The sequence below is a fragment of the Trichomonas vaginalis genome, chromosome II (genome assembly GCF_026262505.1).
Source record: "Trichomonas vaginalis G3 chromosome II, whole genome shotgun sequence".
NCBI lineage: Eukaryota > Parabasalia > Trichomonadida > Trichomonadidae > Trichomonas > Trichomonas vaginalis.
In genome coordinates, this window is record NC_067204.1 from 562,956 (window position 1) to 582,623 (window position 19,668).

The window sequence follows — 19,668 nt, forward strand, 5'->3', positions numbered from 1 at the left end:
TTTTAAATAAATAACTATCGAATTTATGTTTCTCAATTTTTTTTTTATGAAATATCTCATTTATTTTGTGAGGATGATATTTTTGAGAAGATAATTCAATTCTAATATTTGGTTGTTCTCGGTGTGATATATGATTTTGGTTCATTTATGAATTTTATTCTAATAAATATTGAGTACGACGAAGTTTTTATGAATATTTATTCATTTTTAATAAAATGTTCTTCAAAGATCTTTCTTTGAAAAGAGTCCCTTCTTTTATAGATCGCTATGAACCAGAATATTCGTTTCCAAATTGTTCTAAAATCAATTACGGAGAAAGAATCATTAAGGTTGATCCATTAGGAGAAAAATGTATTGCTGGAACATTTTTCATTGCAAGTGATAATACGGAATATGAAGTTACTGCTAAATATCTTAAAGACAATGAAAACACTACACAAACAGTAAAAAATCCGTTGGCTATATCATCCAATGAAACACTTGTTCATTCATTAATTAAATGTTTAGATAAGACGAAAGGATGTAAATTACATGTTGTGAGAGTTTCTCCATCAGAATTTTTTTATCAAGAAGGAAATGTAACCCAGTATTTAGATCCGAATAGAACTAAACAAATATCATATACATATGATCATCAATATAAAACAATGAGCTACTTTTCAACTGAATCTTCAGGATCTAAGAAAGTATATCTAAAATCGCATTCAAAATTTAGCAAATCTCATTACAGTTATTCTTACGAAAATGTAAAAATTGTAAACGCTGACAATTCTGTGAAGAAAATAACAAATACAACAACTAATGTAAATATGTCAATAATATTTCATACCGCAAATGGTCGAACTCGATTAAATGCGACATATTTTGATGCACAACTATATAATGATGATGAATTTCCAGACATACGTGATGCACGTGAGGTTGGAAAAGAAGCTGGAAGAGAATCAGAAGGAGAGATCACATTTAAATTTGAAAAAATTGGAGATCCTCCAGAGGGTGAAGAAATGTTGTTCGAAAAAGAAAAATTGTATTTGTTTAACCCTGAGAACAAGATAAAAACGAAGAAAGAAGTTGAGAAAGATACACAAAAATACGACAACCCAGGATTGAAGGGATATCAAATTGCTCTCATCGTAATCGCAGTTGTTGTTGTCATCGTGATTATTGTCGTTGTTGTCATTCTATTATTGAAGAAAGGCAAAGAATCTCCTAAATCAAACTCAGGATCAGGCTCTGGCGAAAATGCATAAATGATTTTTTTTTTACAAATATTTGCTTTTTTAATTCCCATATGCAAATTTAAGCTATAATGGATATACATAGATCTTTAATATACTCCATTCATTTAAATAGTTCCTTGTTTCAAGCTGAATTACTACAATAGAATATCTTTGTTTCATTTGTATAAATATTGTGAAAGAAGTTGTTAGAAATTTGTCTGGAACAGTAGAACTTGGTTTAATAAAAAAAACTGAATGCATCATCTTCTAATATTCATATAACATATATCAATTCAAAAATTAATCGTGTATTAATTGTTCTAATGAGTTGGTTGTTAAATTGTTAATTTTTGAATAATCCCCAATCTTTTTAAAATATTGAATTTCACTTCACATTACAGCAAATAATCAATGTTTTGAAACACATCGATATCAAGAACAAAGGAAGTCGTGCGGCATTCGATTTGTGCTCGCATAAGTTCTTCCTTCCTTTCAGACCCAAAATGAATGAAATCATTGAAATTGCACGCGAAAAGATCAAAGATAAGAAGGAAGAGGAAAAGAAGAATCGAAACAAAAAAGTAATGCAATAAAACTTAACAATAAATGATATATTTGAATTCAATTTATTTAATTTTTTAAAAATATTTTTTATTTAGAATCTTGAGTTAACCATTTGATAATAGTATGTATTTGTAAAATATAACATGTTGTTTTTATTAAAATCAAAGGATTTAGATCAATTGAAGAAAAATTCATCAAAGCAATGAGTGAAATTTCTTGTTTCACACTATAATATTAGTTTATGCAGATTCTTTTAAAGTTAATGTACATGATCAATTGAAAAATGTCGGCGACTATTCAAAAATCTGAACATTAAATTTTGATAAAGCGTAAAAATGGAGATTATAATTTATACATTTTAAATAAATAACTATCGAATTTATGTTTCTCAATTTTTTTTTATGAAATATCTCATTTATTTTGTGAGGATGATATTTTTGAGAAGATAATTCAATTCTAATATTTGGTTGTTCTCGGTGTGATATATGATTTTGGTTCATTTATGAATTTTATTCTAATAAATATTGAGTACGACGAAGTTTTTATGAATATTTATTCATTTTTAATAAAATGTTCTTCAAAGATCTTTCTTTGAAAAGAGTCCCTTCTTTTATAGATCGCTATGAACCAGAATATTCGTTTCCAAATTGTTCTAAAATCAATTACGGAGAAAGAATCATTAAGGTTGATCCATTAGGAGAAAAATGTATTGCTGGAACATTTTTCATTGCAAGTGATAATACGGAATATGAAGTTACTGCTAAATATCTTAAAGACAATGAAAACACTACACAAACAGTAAAAAATCCGTTGGCTATATCATCCAATGAAACACTTGTTCATTCATTAATTAAATGTTTAGATAAGACGAAAGGATGTAAATTACATGTTGTGAGAGTTTCTCCATCAGAATTTTTTTATCAAGAAGGAAATGTAACCCAGTATTTAGATCCGAATAGAACTAAACAAATATCATATACATATGATCATCAATATAAAACAATGAGCTACTTTTCAACTGAATCTTCAGGATCTAAGAAAGTATATCTAAAATCGCATTCAAAATTTAGCAAATCTCATTACAGTTATTCTTACGAAAATGTAAAAATTGTAAACGCTGACAATTCTGTGAAGAAAATAACAAATACAACAACTAATGTAAATATGTCAATAATATTTCATACCGCAAATGGTCGAACTCGATTAAATGCGACATATTTTGATGCACAACTATATAATGATGATGAATTTCCAGACATACGTGATGCACGTGAGGTTGGAAAAGAAGCTGGAAGAGAATCAGAAGGAGAGATCACATTTAAATTTGAAAAAATTGGAGATCCTCCAGAGGGTGAAGAAATGTTGTTCGAAAAAGAAAAATTGTATTTGTTTAACCCTGAGAACAAGATAAAAACGAAGAAAGAAGTTGAGAAAGATACACAAAAATACGACAACCCAGGATTGAAGGGATATCAAATTGCTCTCATCGTAATCGCAGTTGTTGTTGTCATCGTGATTATTGTCGTTGTTGTCATTCTATTATTGAAGAAAGGCAAAGAATCTCCTAAATCAAACTCAGGATCAGGCTCTGGCGAAAATGCATAAATGATTTTTTTTTACAAATATTTGCTTTTTTAATTCCCATATGCAAATTTAAGCTATAATGGATATACATAGATCTTTAATATACTCCATTCATTTAAATAGTTCCTTGTTTCAAGCTGAATTACTACAATAGAATATCTTTGTTTCATTTGTATAAATATTGTGAAAGAAGTTGTTAGAAATTTGTCTGGAACAGTAGAACTTGGTTTAATAAAAAAAACTGAATGCATCATCTTCTAATATTCATATAACATATATCAATTCAAAAATTAATCGTGTATTAATTGTTCTAATGAGTTGGTTGTTAAATTGTTAATTTTTGAATAATCCCCAATCTTTTTAAAATATTGAATTTCACTTCACATTACAGCAAATAATCAATGTTTTGAAACACATCGATATCAAGAACAAAGGAAGTCGTGCGGCATTCGATTTGTGCTCGCATAAGTTCTTCCTTCCTTTCAGACCCAAAATGAATGAAATCATTGAAATTGCACGCGAAAAGATCAAAGATAAGAAGGAAGAGGAAAAGAAGAATCGAAACAAAAAAGTAATGCAATAAAACTTAACAATAAATGATATATTTGAATTCAATTTATTTAATTTTTTAAAAATATTTTTTATTTAGAATCTTGAGTTAACCATTTGATAATAGTATGTATTTGTAAAATATAACATGTTGTTTTTATTAAAATCAAAGGATTTAGATCAATTGAAGAAAAATTCATCAAAGCAATGAGTGAAATTTCTTGTTTCACACTATAATATTAGTTTATGCAGATTCTTTTAAAGTTAATGTACATGATCAATTGAAAAATGTCGGCGACTATTCAAAAATCTGAACATTAAATTTTGATAAAGCGTAAAAATGGAGATTATAATTTATACATTTTAAATAAATAACTATCGAATTTATGTTTCTCAATTTTTTTTTATGAAATATCTCATTTATTTTGTGAGGATGATATTTTTGAGAAGATAATTCAATTCTAATATTTGGTTGTTCTCGGTGTGATATATGATTTTGGTTCATTTATGAATTTTATTCTAATAAATATTGAGTACGACGAAGTTTTTATGAATATTTATTCATTTTTAATAAAATGTTCTTCAAAGATCTTTCTTTGAAAAGAGTCCCTTCTTTTATAGATCGTTATGAACCAGAATATTCGTTTCCAAATTGTTCTAAAATCAATTACGGAGAAAGAATCATTAAGGTTGATCCATTAGGAGAAAAATGTATTGCTGGAACATTTTTCATTGCAAGTGATAATACGGAATATGAAGTTACTGCTAAATATCTTAAAGACAATGAAAACACTACACAAACAGTAAAAAATCCGTTGGCTATATCATCCAATGAAACACTTGTTCATTCATTAATTAAATGTTTAGATAAGACGAAAGGATGTAAATTACATGTTGTGAGAGTTTCTCCATCAGAATTTTTTATCAAGAAGGAAATGTAACCCAGTATTTAGATCCGAATAGAACTAAACAAATATCATATACATATGATCATCAATATAAAACAATGAGCTACTTTTCAACTGAATCTTCAGGATCTAAGAAAGTATATCTAAAATCGCATTCAAAATTTAGCAAATCTCATTACAGTTATTCTTACGAAAATGTAAAAATTGTAAACGCTGACAATTCTGTGAAGAAAATAACAAATACAACAACTAATGTAAATATGTCAATAATATTTCATACCGCAAATGGTCGAACTCGATTAAATGCGACATATTTTGATGCACAACTATATAATGATGATGAATTTCCAGACATACGTGATGCACGTGAGGTTGGAAAAGAAGCTGGAAGAGAATCAGAAGGAGAGATCACATTTAAATTTGAAAAAATTGGAGATCCTCCAAAGGGTGAAGAAATGTTGTTCGAAAAAGAAAAATTGTATTTGTTCAACCCTGAGAACAAGATAAAAACGAAGAAAGAAGTTGAGAAAGATACACAAAAATACGACAACCCAGGATTGAAGGGATATCAAATTGCTCTCATCGTAATCGCAGTTGTTGTTGTCATCGTGATTATTGTCGTTGTTGTCATTCTATTATTGAAGAAAGGCAAAGAATCTCCTAAATCAAACTCAGGATCAGGCTTTGGCGAAAATGCATAAATGATTTTTTTTTACATATATTTTTTTTTCTAATAATCTTTCAATTATTTCTTTATATTTAGTTCAACTGTAGAAATCATGCCCAGTAACACAATCACATTAAAAACAACAATATTATTTATTGCAGTTTGGATTGCAATCAGTGTGATATCATTGAAAGAATTTTTCAATGAAAATTGGATAGACTCCGCTTCAATAAACAAAAACATTTTTTTCTTTTAGGTGGAACATATTTAGTAGCATAACAGCTGAAAGCACAAATATGAATTGTTCTTCTTTCTCCAAATTAAAAAGAACCGAATCACATAAATATCATATATCTATTATGTAGCAAATAACATACAAATGAATGTTTCTTCGAATAAAAATTATTGTTTTGTAATAAAGTCACAAATTATCAAAGATTTTCAAATATTTTAAAAAAAAGCATAATTCCCTTTTGTTATTCACTTATTTATTGTCAAATTTCAATAATATCCAAATGGTTGATTATAATTCACTCCGGAGAATGTTGAAAAAAAATTGAATAAGAATATTATATAAAAAAATGGCTTTAATTGGTCTTTATGCATTTGTTCTTGATGTCTTAATTAGTGATTATGGTTGCAATCCAATATTGAACGAAGAATTTAATGATGACAGCAAAAATTGTTGATAAAGAAGCCCTGAGAGTTAATAATTTAATTGTTTAGATAAAACTGAAAATATATTTAGCTAGATAAAAAACCTTTCCGAAAATCAGATTTAGTAAGTGGTGTATTCACCAGCTGGCTTAATTTGTTCTGGAAGAAGAGAAACCCAGTTCTGAGTGTTGTATTGGTTACGCTGGAATGGATGGATCTGCTTGATTTCCTTAGATGGGAGATTAAGGGCCTTATCCATGAGCCATTCGCCACGATAGATGAGGGTCTGCTCAAGGGTAAGGTCGTTAGCCTTAACCTTCAAAACTGTCTTCTTAAAGTCACGAGTTGTTCTGAAAACCGGGATAACGATAAGCTTGCGGCCGTTATGATCGATTGTATATTTATCGCCCTCCTTCTTGATGAACGATGGAACGGTTGGGTTCTCTGAGAAGTAATATTTCTTGTTTTCTGGATCAAGAACAAGAATGTTGTAAACATAGATGTTGTGATCCTTGACTGGCTCGATAACAAGTGGTTCGTACTTTGGCTTTGGTGGAATTGCAACCTGGGCGTCTTTAGCTGGGTGATCTGATGCAAGATCGCCATCGAGAGTAACCATGAAGGTGATTGCTGGGCGGCAATTTGGATGGTTTTCTGGGTTCTTAACAAGCATCTCCTTTGTGATTTTATCTCCGAGCCTTGTCATGAGAGATGGAACTTTGATCTTGATCCAGCAAGCCATATCGTCTTTCAGAACATCTTCATCCATAACTGTGAATTTAACTGTATAGCAGTTATCGGATGGAATGTCGAAAGTTTGGTCTGGGTAGACTGGGTTTAAATCATTTTGGACAACTTTTGTTTTGCCACCTGGTCTTGCTTTGTTTTCCTTGCCCTTTGTTTCGATAACTACGTAAGAATCTATAAGTCCGTTGGCATCCTTTCTAGGAAGATCCTTACAGCTGATAATCTTGAAGTGGAACATAAATGAAGTGAAAAATAAAATGTTTAATTTTTATCCCTTCCATTATATCTGGGATGTTTATGATGAAAATAGATTTGATTTTATTTTTAAATAAAATGAGCACTTTTTGAGATGAATAAATTTCAAATATAATGTCACCTTTTTGTAAAGATAACCGACTGAATTAACATAAACTCCCATCAATGAAAAACCGAAAAATAACAAAAAAATATTAATACTAAAGTCAATTTTGTAAACGTTATGTAACAATTTTTGATTCCATGATTTTGTAGAATTTAGATATGTCGTTTGGGATTAGTTATAATTCCATTCTTGTTTTCAAAATATATCGGTCTCTAAATAATCATATAAAAAATGGCATTTCTAAAAATACCAGGTATATATATCAAATTCATTAATTAAATATATTATCAAAAATTCTAAAGTACTCACAAAATCTAGATTGAGAGGCGGTCAATGACTTTTGAGAGGAAATTAACGCATGGAATTTAATATTATTTAGGTTGATATTCTTGCTTATTATTTCAGAAAAAAATCTTAAAAATTTCAATATGAAAATTGAAAGCAATTCAAAAAAATTGCTAACATGTAAATTTTAATATCCTATGAATAATTTCATATTTTGAACATTTTTTATTTTTGTTTAAAACTTAAAATTTTGCGAATTTAATATAATTTATAAAATATAATACGTATATATATTTAAAATACACTAAATTCAATTGTTAATTGACGTTTTTGGGAATGAATTTTATCAAAACATGCCTGAATCCGAAAATTTGAAAGAACGAATTACACAATCATATATGTAGAATTCAAAATACAAACTTAAAGATTGTATACGTTTAAAATTATTCAGATTGTGTTTGATTTCCACTCATTCTGTTTCTTTTGAACTCTAACACTAACATTTCATGATGATTATATGATCCATTTATACATGATTGAATTGTTCCAGATTCTACCAGAAAATCAATCCAAATTTCTCAATGCATTCATGTTGATTGGACAAAATTTAAAATTTATCAGCCTGTTTCCAGAGAAACTCATATATTCCCTAATGAAATGTAATTTTTGCTACATTTATTTCAATCAAATTTCAAAAAATTGACTGCAGAGCTTGAAAAGGTGATGAATCATGTTGTTATTAGATGTACATATTAGATTTACTATTTCCAAAAAAATGCTCAAATTTGAATAGTTTTTAGAAAATTTGGAATTACACTCCTTACATTATATATAATTAAATGTTTAAATTTTATTTATTTTTCCCTTTTAATTTTATAACGTGCTCTATCAAAACTAACCTCTCAATTGAAGGCCACAAAATCTAAGTAGTGAGGGTACACAAATTTTGTATGGAGTACGGTTCAATTTTTGAGAGCCTCACTACTTAGATTTTGTGACTACCTTATGAACATTTATATTGTCAAAATACAATTTGAAGCTTTTTTCATACCTGAAAGGCATCAAATAATGGATAAATGGTGTGAGGAGAATGATAACTCATGATATTAACACATCAGGAAACTGTGATACCAAGGAATACTTTAAAATTTGGAATTGATAATATAAAGAACTATTTATTCATTAATAATATGAAAAGAGTATAGTGTTGAGCAGTGTTTTGTAATTTAATGCATAACTACATGTTTCGATGCTAAAATATAACATCTTGAAAGATAATTTTTGTTTTTTGCGAGCAAAAACTAAAAATATTTATCTTGTATGCTGTTTTGCAGATGATTCTAACTACGAGAACATGAAACTTCGATGTAACTGAACAAGATGTATCAAATTTCGAAGTTTCATACAATAACTATATGATAAACTGGTGTAACTGTAAGAATACAATCAACCTAACTGAGATGAAATTGAATTTCGGACATAACAATTGAGATAAATTTTATATCAAGAAATCTTCTTCTTCCTCTTCATGAGGTTCTTCTGTATCCTGGAATATTTCATTTAGTATTTGGTTGCTTTCTCCAATTGTAATTTTGTCGAATAATGATTGAGATCTTTTGAGTTCTTTTAGCTGTTTCTTAGCTTTATTGAGTTTCTTTGCTGTATTTTTGTAATCTTTTGGCATTTTGAGTGCTGAAATAACATGGTTAGCATCATCTAAATTTACTTGTTTGTTCAAAATTTCGTCGGCTGGCTTATTCTCCTTCTGTAACTCACTCTTTTTGATCTTTATATTCAATCCTTGATTTGATGGTAAGACCGTTTCTAATGCAAAATCTTCGTTATCACTGCTAATATCGCAAAGGAATGGATTTGAGAAATATTTCCTTTCTCGAGTCTTTTCTTCAAAGTAATTGCGCATTTTAATATGGTATTTCGCTGTTTTCTTTGATGTGCTAACTCGAGGACTTGAATTTGATGATGATTCCATAAAATCTTTGTAAAAGTGACAAATCCTCGAGGAATCATTTTTGTGGTAAAGGTACATTCACTAGGCGATAACAGTAAAATGGGATGAAAATAGGATAAATAGCATCCCTATATAGTGCCTAACAATATTTATACGGGCCAAAAAAAATTTGGCTAGAGATTTGGCGAGTTATAAAACTCAGAAAATTGAGAGGGATTTTTATTTTTGAATTTTTTTTGGAAAGTTAAAATTGCGATTAAAAATCGATTTCCGGGAGAACTAAGCATCTCATCATATATTTAAATCGATAAAAATATTAAATAATAGTTGAATAGTATAACTACGTGAAATTATGGCTGAATATACAGAAAAAATGAACATATTTGACATTTTTGAAAATTCATACGTTAGATGGTGACAAACTCATAAACTATACTTTAGCTAAGATTGATATATGGTTTCAACAACACATGGTTAAAATCGTAAAAATATTTTAGATTTCAAAAAGATATATATGGTAATATAATGGAACAGAGTCAACAAATAGCATGTAAAATATGTTATAATTAACTTTTTATTAGATCTACTAGTATATATCGAATGGTTTCCAGCTTTATGGTTAAATATTTTCTTTTCGAGCTTCTCTTTAACTGTTGTATTAAGGTTGTAAATTTTTGATGCTAGAAACTTTGGAATCTTCTTTGCTGCTGCATTTTTCTTGAGAGTTCTTGCAATTTCGAATATATCTGCGCATTGTATGAAATGGGGCTTTAAAATATCTTGAATCATAATAGGACTGCTTTTCCAAAGGAATGCTTATTTGTAAATCAGAGAGTTTCAAAATTGAGTGCAAGATTATCATCATAACTTAATAATTTTGTAGCGTTTTTTAGAAAAATGCTACAAAATTATCATTCTCAATTGAATGATGAATCGAAAGAATTTTGTAGCGTACGATTATTTTCCCTTGAAAAATAAATTAAAAATTTTTGTATATTTAATCATACTGTTTAATGAGCATCCTAATTTACTAAAAATAAAAAGACGATAGAAAATATTCAAAAAACTTGATGGCTTTAGATAGTCTTTTCGAGGAGTAACTTTTTCAGTGAATCGTCGAACGCTATCCACTCTCATAACATGTCCTCTTAATGTCCAAGGATATGCAACTTTTATCCCCATATTCATTGATCTTCCAAAATTTCAATATCAAATTAGGCTTCAAAGTTCCTAAAACTTTAGCCATGAATAGGATGTCAATCTTAAAGTCATTTCCTACCTCCTTCATACATGAAATTAAGAATAAAAGTTAATTTTTTAAAGTTTTTTAGTGATAATTTTTCAATGGAAAATAATCATATGCTACAAAATTTTCGATTACTGATCGGGTGAGAATTTTGATTTTGGTGCAAAAAAGGAAGACAAGCTATTAACAAATCATTTACTGTTGTTCATCAAAAGAAGAAAACTTTGATAACAACTAATGATGATAAAATCAAGCTATCTTTTAATATTTTAAATTGATAAGACATTCAAAATATTTGAATGGTTTAAAATATTTTCTTTTAATTTCTATAAGATATTATCATGATATATAATAAAATTTAAATTTTTATTCAAAAGGCAATATTTCAAACTTTTAATTTCAAAAATCTTAATTCTGCAATAAGTGTATTTAATTGTAGCAAATTTAATGATCCTTCGTCATGCTTAGCAATTTGGAACTCATAAATTAATGATTTCTTCAAGTAAAATTCTGCATTATTTCAAAAGTCAATAATTCTCTAGTAACTTTTCTTCAAACCCTAACCATTATATTATATGTATAATGGAGAATAATTGCAAAGAAAGATAGCCGAATTTACTGGGTAGTTCTTGTGATGCGAAATAATTGCAAATTAACACCTAGTTTTAACAGCATCAATCTCTTTTTGCTCTCATTTAAATGCATTCGCACACTTTAATTTTGAAATATAAGAGTTTTGGAAATTATCAAATTTATCTGCTCAAATACTATAGATCTTCATAAGTGTTAATAGAATCATTAGCCTTACATATAGTGTTTAATATAATGATGCACATTATACTGGGATTCATTCCTTATTCATCTAGTTATTATAAGATTTACAACCCCATGAAAATTTAAAATTTTGTCAAAAATAGTGAATGTACCTTTTTTGTGGTCAAGCAGCCAAACAGACAAACATTGATCTACAAATAAAATGGATGTGTTTTCATAGGAAAATTTTTGGGATTCAAAAAAAATCCAATGAATTCTTTGGAAAAAAATGAAAATTCTACAAACTTGTTTATTGATAATTGTTCTCATAAGTAATGTATTCATCTTATAAACATAAATATTAATGAATTTCACGATATCATCTTTGCGAATTTCGGTACTCTCAAATTCGCCATTAATCATGCGCAATCAGCTTTCTTCCAAATCTACATTACAAATACGATCTTCAAACTTCTTTAAATTTACAAATCCTTTATTATATTCAAATTCTAATTCAAATATCATTCAGATTTCGAAAACAAGATTTAAACATTTTCAAGATTCTTGCATACATCTCAATTCTGCTAATAATTTACTAAAAAAGCAAAAATTTGAAACTCAAACTATCTTTGAAGGAGAATATAAATTAACAGATTGTATATTTTCGAAATGCAACGCAGAGAAAATCAATGGGAGTGCGATATATACGGAATTTCCAGTTGAATTAAAAAATTGTATGATAAGTGAATGTTTATCTAGCTTTAGTGCTATCTACACAACAACAAACATAAACATAACATTCTGTTCTTTCATGAAAAACAAAGGAAACATGCAAGCCGGCGATCTTACAATAAGAGGTCAAAATTCTATAACTCTTCTTCATTATAACGTCAATACGCAAGCTAGTTCTCAGCTTTTTGCTTCTACTTATCGACAAGCAGATGGATTATCTGACTTAAAATATACTAATTTTACGAAAAACACGGCTTCAGCATGTGTAGGAGTAATTGAAGACTCTGGAGGATGTTCATCATATTTATACACGATATTTGATCAAAACTCTGCACAAATCCATAACGGCTGCAATGTTATTACGAAAAAAGAGCACACATCTATAGATTTCTGCAGTTACATACGCAATGATCATAACTCAAATGAACCTCTTGCAGCTGCTGCTATTTTGGCTTATTTAAACAGCGGAGAAATCATTTTATCTGATTCAATTTTCTTCAAAAATAAAAGAGCTGGAACTCATACACTAACATTTAAATATGGATCATCAGTTCATTTCATTTGCTGCTGCTTCTCTTCTGATTTCAACAATGAAGTTTCAATTGATTACAATTTTGAGAAAATTAACAATACTGGAGGCCTGTGTAAGATGCATTTCGATACTTTATACTATAGCAAACAAGGATACATCGAATCACGATCTTTTAATGACAGAAAACCGAAACTTATAAAGATCAAATTTGATTTGACACGATATGATGTCTTTTGGTTCTTCATTAGCTCTACTTTATCATTCGTGTTCACTGCTATTATCGTTCGCCTTTATAAGCGAAATAAAATTTTTATCTACTCTTTGTTGAGAAAAAATAAGCTGTAACTTGTTAAATATAAATTGTATATGTTTGAAATAAATGCTTTCAATGTTTAATTCTTACTGATTGCAAAATCAAAAAAATAATTCGGAAAAAAATTTATTATTCAAAAAATGTTGTAATATACCTAAGAAATATAATTCAACTTTTCCTTGATTTTTTCAATGGGCGTGGATTTACCATTGAAAAAAAAATCATAAAAAAAAATAATGGATGATCAAAATAATTTTTTCGACTTTGATAATGGTGCAAACATGGACCTTAATGACCCATTTCAACAACAGCAAGAACCTCAAGAGCCAACTCCCCAAGTTTCTCCAGCTCCATCTGCAAAGCCACAAAAAGTAGCTCATGGTAAGAACATGTGGACACCAGAGGAAGATCAGAAGCTTCTTGCAGCAGTAGAAATGTTCCAAATAAACGGTCAAATCAAAAATTGGTCTCAAGTTGCTGCAATGGTACCTGGCAGAAACAATTCTCAGTGCAGTGCACGTTATAAAAATGTTCTACATCCAGCCTTACAGAAGAGCGACTGGACTCAGGAAGAATTAGATAAGTTGAATCAATTATTCCCAATTTTAGGAAAAAGCTATACACTTTACCAAGAAAGATTGCCAGGTAGGAGCTATCAACAAATCAAAAACAAGGTACAATCACTTATAAACAAGAAAAATTCCAAGCGAAAATCAAATCCACCTCCAACAAACGTAGTTACAGACCCAAGGATGATGTTCTTCTCCCAGCAGCCATCTCCTAACGCATTCAGTCAGAGCTCCCAAGGAAACTTATCTTTTTCTCCTGGAGCTTTCTCTCAAGGGCATTTTGATTTCTCCGCGAGCACTATATCTGGATCAGACACATCTGCATTTTCCTTGACTGATCAAGAAGTAGATCCTGTTTTTGACCAATTCTGGGAATAATTTTTTTGTTGTTGTTGTTAATTTTCTTCCATACATATTATATATGATATAGCGATAGTATCTCAATCAATCTGTTGCTTTTTTGAGTTATTATCCTAATTTATTTTAATCTCTTTGTATTTGTTTGAATAAATATATATAACATGAAGCCTTTAAACCTTAGGTTATTCCTCTCAATGAGCGAATCACGTGTTTTATGACCATCGACGCTGTGAAATCTAAATTGAACGTGAGATTGTGTAAAAGGAAAAACAAGTGAAAATATTTTTGCACACACTCCCTTAAATATAAATTGAACATTTTAATAAGGTTTACATATATTTTATACTTTTTTCGAAAATCTTTATATGAAATTTCGGATGTTAATTGGCAGACCCGTATTAAAATTCGTTCAAAAAATAGGCCTTTCTTATTTATTGGGGCTGGATTTTTAGATAATTTCCAATTGAGCACATTCAAAGCAAATAAAATAATAATAAAGCAATAGGAATCATATCTTACAGAATGAATGCAAATGGTAAATGTTCCGCGCTGAATAAAACGCTATACAAAATTGGTCAAATCCTGACATCACTTAATTGTAAAAATTAAATGAATCCACAACTGTCTTTCAATGATTATAAATGATAGTATTGAGAAAAATGTAAAGATATGAAACAAAATTTAATTTCAATTTCCTCATTGAGAAAAATTAGTTTAAAACATGGTTATTAACCAAAAAAATGAAAGTTAAGATGATGTACAATGCTTTTATCAAAAACTATGCATAAAATATCATATTTGGGAAATATTGAATTGACGTTTTCCATTAAACAACAAAAACGAAATAAAAAACAGTGTCGTTATTCTAAGAAGATATATAAGTGGTCAAACAACTTATTTTTAAGAAGTATTTATCACATCGGAAAATTGAATAAAGTATTTCATTAATAAAAAAAATCAGATAAATAAATCTGCTTTAATATAAATATGCACTTTCATCGTCATGATAGAATTATATAATTGAATGGGGAGAAATTAGATAAAATTAAAAAGGATGTATATACTTCAGGCTTTAATCTATCGATAATGAGATTTTGAGTTGTTGTCAAAAATCGCTTTGAAAAATTGAATTGCAGTATTGAATAATAATTCAATGTAATAATGTAAATGTAAAAAAGTTAATGTAATAGTTGATAGAAGAATATCATGAACTTTTTCAATTGATTGATTTTTGAGAATGGTGTCAAAAGTCATCAACTATAAGTTTTGTAAGTTTAGCTTATTTCATTTTGTTAAACATGTTTTATTTGTTTATCATCCGCCCTTGAAATATTTCAATAATTTTATTGGAATCGAAAAAGCTCTAGTTTTATTGATTGTCTAAGTAGAAATATTTATTTTGTAATCATTATATAATTCAAAAGCTAATTGTTTTTCGATTGATTGAGTAACTATAGGGTTAAGTATGAGCAATATAATTACAAGCTTTTTATATAGTTTATGAGGCATTCAAATTGTATGGTGTTCACAATTTTGGAGTCCATTAAAATTTTTCAATTGGTTATTCTCAAATTTATTGAAATATTAACTTTTCCATTTTTATCTTTCATTATTACATCACTTGACAATATGAATAGTGAAAAGTCTCAATCGCGTAGAAGGTTCACCCAAAAAGAAGATGATCTATTAAGAGAACTTGCGAAAGATAAGAAGAATAAAACCTGGGAAGAAATTGCTCAATATTTACCAGGAAGAACAACATGCCAATGCAGAGACAGATATAATCAGTATTTGTACACTACTGTTATATCAAAACCTTGGACCAAAGAAGAAGATGAATTAATCATTGAAAAATATAAAGAATTTGGTGCTCATTGGGTTAAAATTGCTTTGCATCTCCCTGGACGAAGTGGTACAAATATTAAGAATAGATGGAACACAGCTCTTGTAAAATATCTCAGAGGAGATCATAAAAATAAAAAACAATCAAATAATTCGAAGCCGAAGAAAATTCAGAAGACCCAAATTCCTGTAGCTGATCCTTTAATCATTGAAGATATAATTGCGGCATTCGAAGAAAAAGCATTAAATGAACTTGACCTCGACAGCTTCCTGAAGGTCTAAAGGATTTTCCGCAGGGAATTTAATTTTCATGTAAATATTGATAATTAATAATAACCTCTAATAGTATTTATTGGAATTAGTATATTTTTTCGAATTGATTTGAGCGTGAGATAGAATTAATTGAATCTAATTTGAAAATATGATGGGAACTTTGTTAACTGCTTTCATGATAACATGTTTACAGATTACAAATCTGTAATTCAATATACTCAAATTTAAGATCTATGTTGTTCCACAGGAAATGAGCTGATCATTAATGAATATTGATTATTTGATTATATTTCCTCAATTGATTCTAAACTAAAAATGATAGTTTCATTATAAAAGTTCATTAATGAGTTTCAAAGGCTTATCTATGGATTTTTAACTGGAAAAATATCATATATTTATTAGAACTGACGAAACAATTGTGGAATACTTCACAGATATGAGATTGGAAAGCAGATATCGAAACAGAAAATTATATTTATTTGAAATAAGAAGACATTGTAATCATATATTGCTTTACAAGCTATTAACGAGACTATTTGTCGATAATCTTTTAGCCAAAAATTCCAAATTTTTTTGTTTTTCATTTTTTGATTTTAATTTTTTCATTTTTGTTCTTGACATTTATAAATTATTTTATGATTTGAAAGAGCGAATATGTATTTAAAATAATCTCTTTCATATCCTGTTTAATAATATTGCAAAATTGGAATAAGAAGAGGAAAAATATTAGCCGTTTACATTTCACCTGACCACACAGGAAAACAAACATGTCGAACATGATTCGTCCACCAATCATCCTTCTTCGTGAAGGTGTTGACCAGTCTCAAGGTCTTGGCCAATTAATTTCAAACATCAATGCTTGCCACGCAATTGGTGAAATCCTTGCCTCGACACTTGGCCCACGTGGTATGGATAAACTCATTCATAACAGCAACAACCGTCGTGCTATTGTTACAAATGATGGCGCCACCGTCATGAAAGAGCTCGACATCGTTCATCCAGCTGCTCAATTATTAGTTGACGTTGCCAAATCACAGGATGAAGAAATCGGCGATGGTACAACATCAGTTATCGTTTTATCAACATCATTACTCGATGCTGCTAAAGATTTCCTCGAAGATGGTGTCCATCCACAGTTCATTTGCCGCTGCTACAGAACAGCACTCAACGCTGCTCTCAAGAAGCTTGACGAAGTCGCAGTTACAATTGATGGCTCTCAGCGCGAAGTTCTTGAACAATGCGCTGCTACAACACTTCGTAGCAAACTCGTTTCCGATTCTCGTTACTTCTTTGCTCCAATGATCGTTGATGCCGTTCTTCAGCTCGATGAGGACATGAGATTAAACGATCTTGGTGTTAAACTCGTCAAAGGTGGCTCCCTCCAGGACTCCTTCTTCGTCCCAGGCGTCGCTTTCGAACGCACATTCTCATACGCCGGTTTCGAACAGCAGCCAAAGCATTTCAAGAATCCAAAGATCTTACTTCTCAACGTCGAGCTCGAGCTCAAGGCTGAAGGCACAGGTGCTGAAGTTCGTGTCGAGGACGCCAAGGAGTTCCAGGAAGTCGTTGATGCTGAATGGGCAATCATCTTCCGCAAGCTCAACGACTGCCTCAATTCCGGTGCCAACATCGTCATCAGCAAGAAGCCAATCGGTGATGTCGCCACACAGTTCTTTGCCGACCACGATATCTTCTCAGCCGGCCGTGTTCCAGACGAAGACTTCAACAGACTCGCCAAGTGCACAGGCGCCAGCATTCTCTCTACAACATCAAACATCGAAGCCAAGAACCTTGGTACATGCGCTGATTTCGAAGAACGCCAAGTTGGCTCCAAGAGATTCAACATCTTTACAGGCGGCAATGGCCGTGCAGCTACAATTGTCCTCAGAGGTGGTGCTGAACAGTTCCTCGAGGAAGCCGGCCGTTCAATCCACGATGCCATCATGATTGTCCGCCGCGCAAAGAAGGCCCAGCGCATTGTCGGTGGTGGTGGCGCCATCGAAATGGTCATCTCCAAGCACTTACACGAGATCGCCCTCAAGATGGACGGCAAGGCACAGCTCATTGTCGAAGCATTCGGAGATGCACTCGAAGCAATCCCAAGATCACTTACAAACAACGCTGGTTTCGACTCATTCGAGACACTCAACAAACTCCGCTCTGCCCACGAGAAGGCTGACGGTGTTTGGGCTGGTGTAGACATCGAAACAGGCGGTGTACTCAACGCTGTCGAGAACTTCATCTGGGAGCCACTTGTCGTCAAGAAGAACGCTCTCAAGGCTGCTTGCGAGGCTGCCTGCACAATCCTCTCCGTCGATGAGACAGTTCAGATCCCACAGCACGAGACAACATTCGACCCAGGTCTCCCAGGACAGTCTGCCGTTAGAGGCCGTGGTGGAATGCCTGCTCCAGGTGCTGGAATGCCAGCTGGAGGTCTCCCCGGAATGCGCTAAAATAATATAAAACCTTGGTGTTTTTTTTAACTTACTTGATTTTATATCTTATAACACTTAATAATACTAACAAATGTTAGGAACATAATAGTAAAAGGTATATATTTTAGTTTTTTTTTTGAAAATATAATTTTATTATGGATAAGGTTTTTTAAAATTGATAGTTGAAATCTGTATAACTCGACTGTGTGATGCATGTAATAGATGCAAATTGGATACTTTGAGTGTTTATGTCCTAACCACCTAAATTAGTTTCTGGTTGATTAGTTATGGGCAGGATCTCATAATGCTCTTTGCATTACACGTTTAGATATTACTGCATTTTAATTCATATTTGTTAATTTGAAGATTTTTATTGTTGAAATGAGCAAAATAAAAGTATTCTTGAAGTAAATATGCAGCATTATAAAATACATTTCAATCACAAGGAGCGAAGATCAATTAACAAATGAAGATAAATTTCATCAAATTGGAAAATTTGAAATTATGGATAATTCCAACATGAAAAATGTAGTATGATTAACAGTCATCTAGGAAGTATCTATCTTATCTCTCCGAATATGACTGCAATGCTGTGATCTGAAAAAATAACAAATTTCCTAAATGTTAGTCACCGTTACGGTTTTTTCTTTGGGTGGCGAGCTTGCGAGCCCCCCAAAAAAGAAAAAACCGTAACGGTGAGCTCACATTTCGGCATAGTTTAAGTCTAGGTTTTGTATTTTAAAATGTTTGTTACCTTATCTTCTTTCAAAAAGTGGCAAAAATTTGTTTGAAATTTGAAAAAGATATTTATATTTGCATAAATGACATTCAACTAAGCTGTAGCATGATTCTTTTGCATGCTCTAGTTTTTTTCTCAGTTCAATCTCCTTCCATACTCTTGCTTTTACCAGTAAGATCGCACCAAAATTCTCAAAATTTAAGATCTCCAAATTTTATGTCCAACTCCAATTATCAAACGCCCTCATTAACGCCACTCATAGCCATCTTTCATGCATGAGAAATCGTTATGAGAAGATTTTTTACGGCTAATTATCTGATTCAATTCAGATCAATACTCAAAGCCCCATTATTTATTTATAAA

General features: G+C 30.6%; 9 protein-coding genes across 9 annotated transcripts, besides 2 other annotated features; 7 read left to right on the forward strand and 2 right to left on the reverse strand.

The window, feature by feature from the left end:
- Positions 1 to 215: 215 nt before the first annotated feature.
- TVAGG3_0460820 (glycoprotein 38 family) lies at positions 216 to 1,250 on the forward strand (the record flags this gene model as incomplete). The annotated part of the gene is made up of 1 exon (XM_001308476.1): positions 216 to 1,250. The coding sequence occupies one exon, from the start codon at positions 216 to 218 to the stop codon at positions 1,248 to 1,250; it is 1,035 nt and encodes a 344-aa protein (XP_001308477.1).
- A 1,104-nt stretch (positions 1,251 to 2,354) lies between these two features.
- On the forward strand, positions 2,355 to 3,389 carry TVAGG3_0460830 (glycoprotein 38 family; the record flags this gene model as incomplete). The annotated part of the gene is made up of 1 exon (XM_001308477.1): positions 2,355 to 3,389. One exon carries the CDS (start codon positions 2,355 to 2,357, stop codon positions 3,387 to 3,389), a length of 1,035 nt encoding a protein of 344 aa, XP_001308478.1.
- Positions 3,390 to 5,085: 1,696 nt separating this feature from the next.
- Positions 5,086 to 5,526, forward strand: TVAGG3_0460840 (glycoprotein 38 family; the record flags this gene model as incomplete). The annotated part of the gene is made up of 1 exon (XM_001304930.1): positions 5,086 to 5,526. The coding sequence occupies one exon, from the start codon at positions 5,086 to 5,088 to the stop codon at positions 5,524 to 5,526; it is 441 nt and encodes a 146-aa protein (XP_001304931.1).
- Positions 5,527 to 6,077: 551 nt separating this feature from the next.
- Positions 6,078 to 7,248, reverse strand: TVAGG3_0460850 (C2 domain-containing protein family; the record flags this gene model as incomplete). Its single annotated transcript, XM_001304931.2, has 1 exon — positions 6,271 to 7,134. The coding sequence occupies one exon, from the start codon at positions 7,132 to 7,134 to the stop codon at positions 6,271 to 6,273; it is 864 nt and encodes a 287-aa protein (XP_001304932.1).
- A 1,257-nt stretch (positions 7,249 to 8,505) lies between these two features.
- On the reverse strand, positions 8,506 to 9,532 carry TVAGG3_0460860 (uncharacterized protein; the record flags this gene model as incomplete). The annotated part of the gene is made up of 1 exon (XM_001304932.1): positions 9,041 to 9,532. One exon carries the CDS (start codon positions 9,530 to 9,532, stop codon positions 9,041 to 9,043), a length of 492 nt encoding a protein of 163 aa, XP_001304933.1.
- A 47-nt stretch (positions 9,533 to 9,579) lies between these two features.
- Positions 9,580 to 10,381: a mobile genetic element.
- A 525-nt stretch (positions 10,382 to 10,906) lies between these two features.
- Positions 10,907 to 11,690: a mobile genetic element.
- Positions 11,691 to 11,883: 193 nt separating this feature from the next.
- Positions 11,884 to 13,119, forward strand: TVAGG3_0460890 (uncharacterized protein; the record flags this gene model as incomplete). Its single annotated transcript, XM_001304933.2, has 1 exon — positions 11,932 to 13,119. One exon carries the CDS (start codon positions 11,932 to 11,934, stop codon positions 13,117 to 13,119), a length of 1,188 nt encoding a protein of 395 aa, XP_001304934.1.
- Positions 13,120 to 13,323: 204 nt separating this feature from the next.
- TVAGG3_0460900 (RNA polymerase II transcription regulator recruiting protein) lies at positions 13,324 to 14,034 on the forward strand (the record flags this gene model as incomplete). Its single annotated transcript, XM_001304934.1, has 1 exon — positions 13,324 to 14,034. The coding sequence occupies one exon, from the start codon at positions 13,324 to 13,326 to the stop codon at positions 14,032 to 14,034; it is 711 nt and encodes a 236-aa protein (XP_001304935.1).
- Positions 14,035 to 15,389: 1,355 nt separating this feature from the next.
- TVAGG3_0460910 (RNA polymerase II transcription regulator recruiting protein) lies at positions 15,390 to 16,182 on the forward strand (the record flags this gene model as incomplete). The annotated part of the gene is made up of 1 exon (XM_001304935.1): positions 15,646 to 16,140. One exon carries the CDS (start codon positions 15,646 to 15,648, stop codon positions 16,138 to 16,140), a length of 495 nt encoding a protein of 164 aa, XP_001304936.1.
- A 696-nt stretch (positions 16,183 to 16,878) lies between these two features.
- Positions 16,879 to 18,604, forward strand: TVAGG3_0460920 (chaperonin subunit eta CCTeta; the record flags this gene model as incomplete). The annotated part of the gene is made up of 1 exon (XM_001304936.2): positions 16,899 to 18,584. The coding sequence occupies one exon, from the start codon at positions 16,899 to 16,901 to the stop codon at positions 18,582 to 18,584; it is 1,686 nt and encodes a 561-aa protein (XP_001304937.1).
- Between the last annotated feature and the right edge of the window lie 1,064 nt (positions 18,605 to 19,668).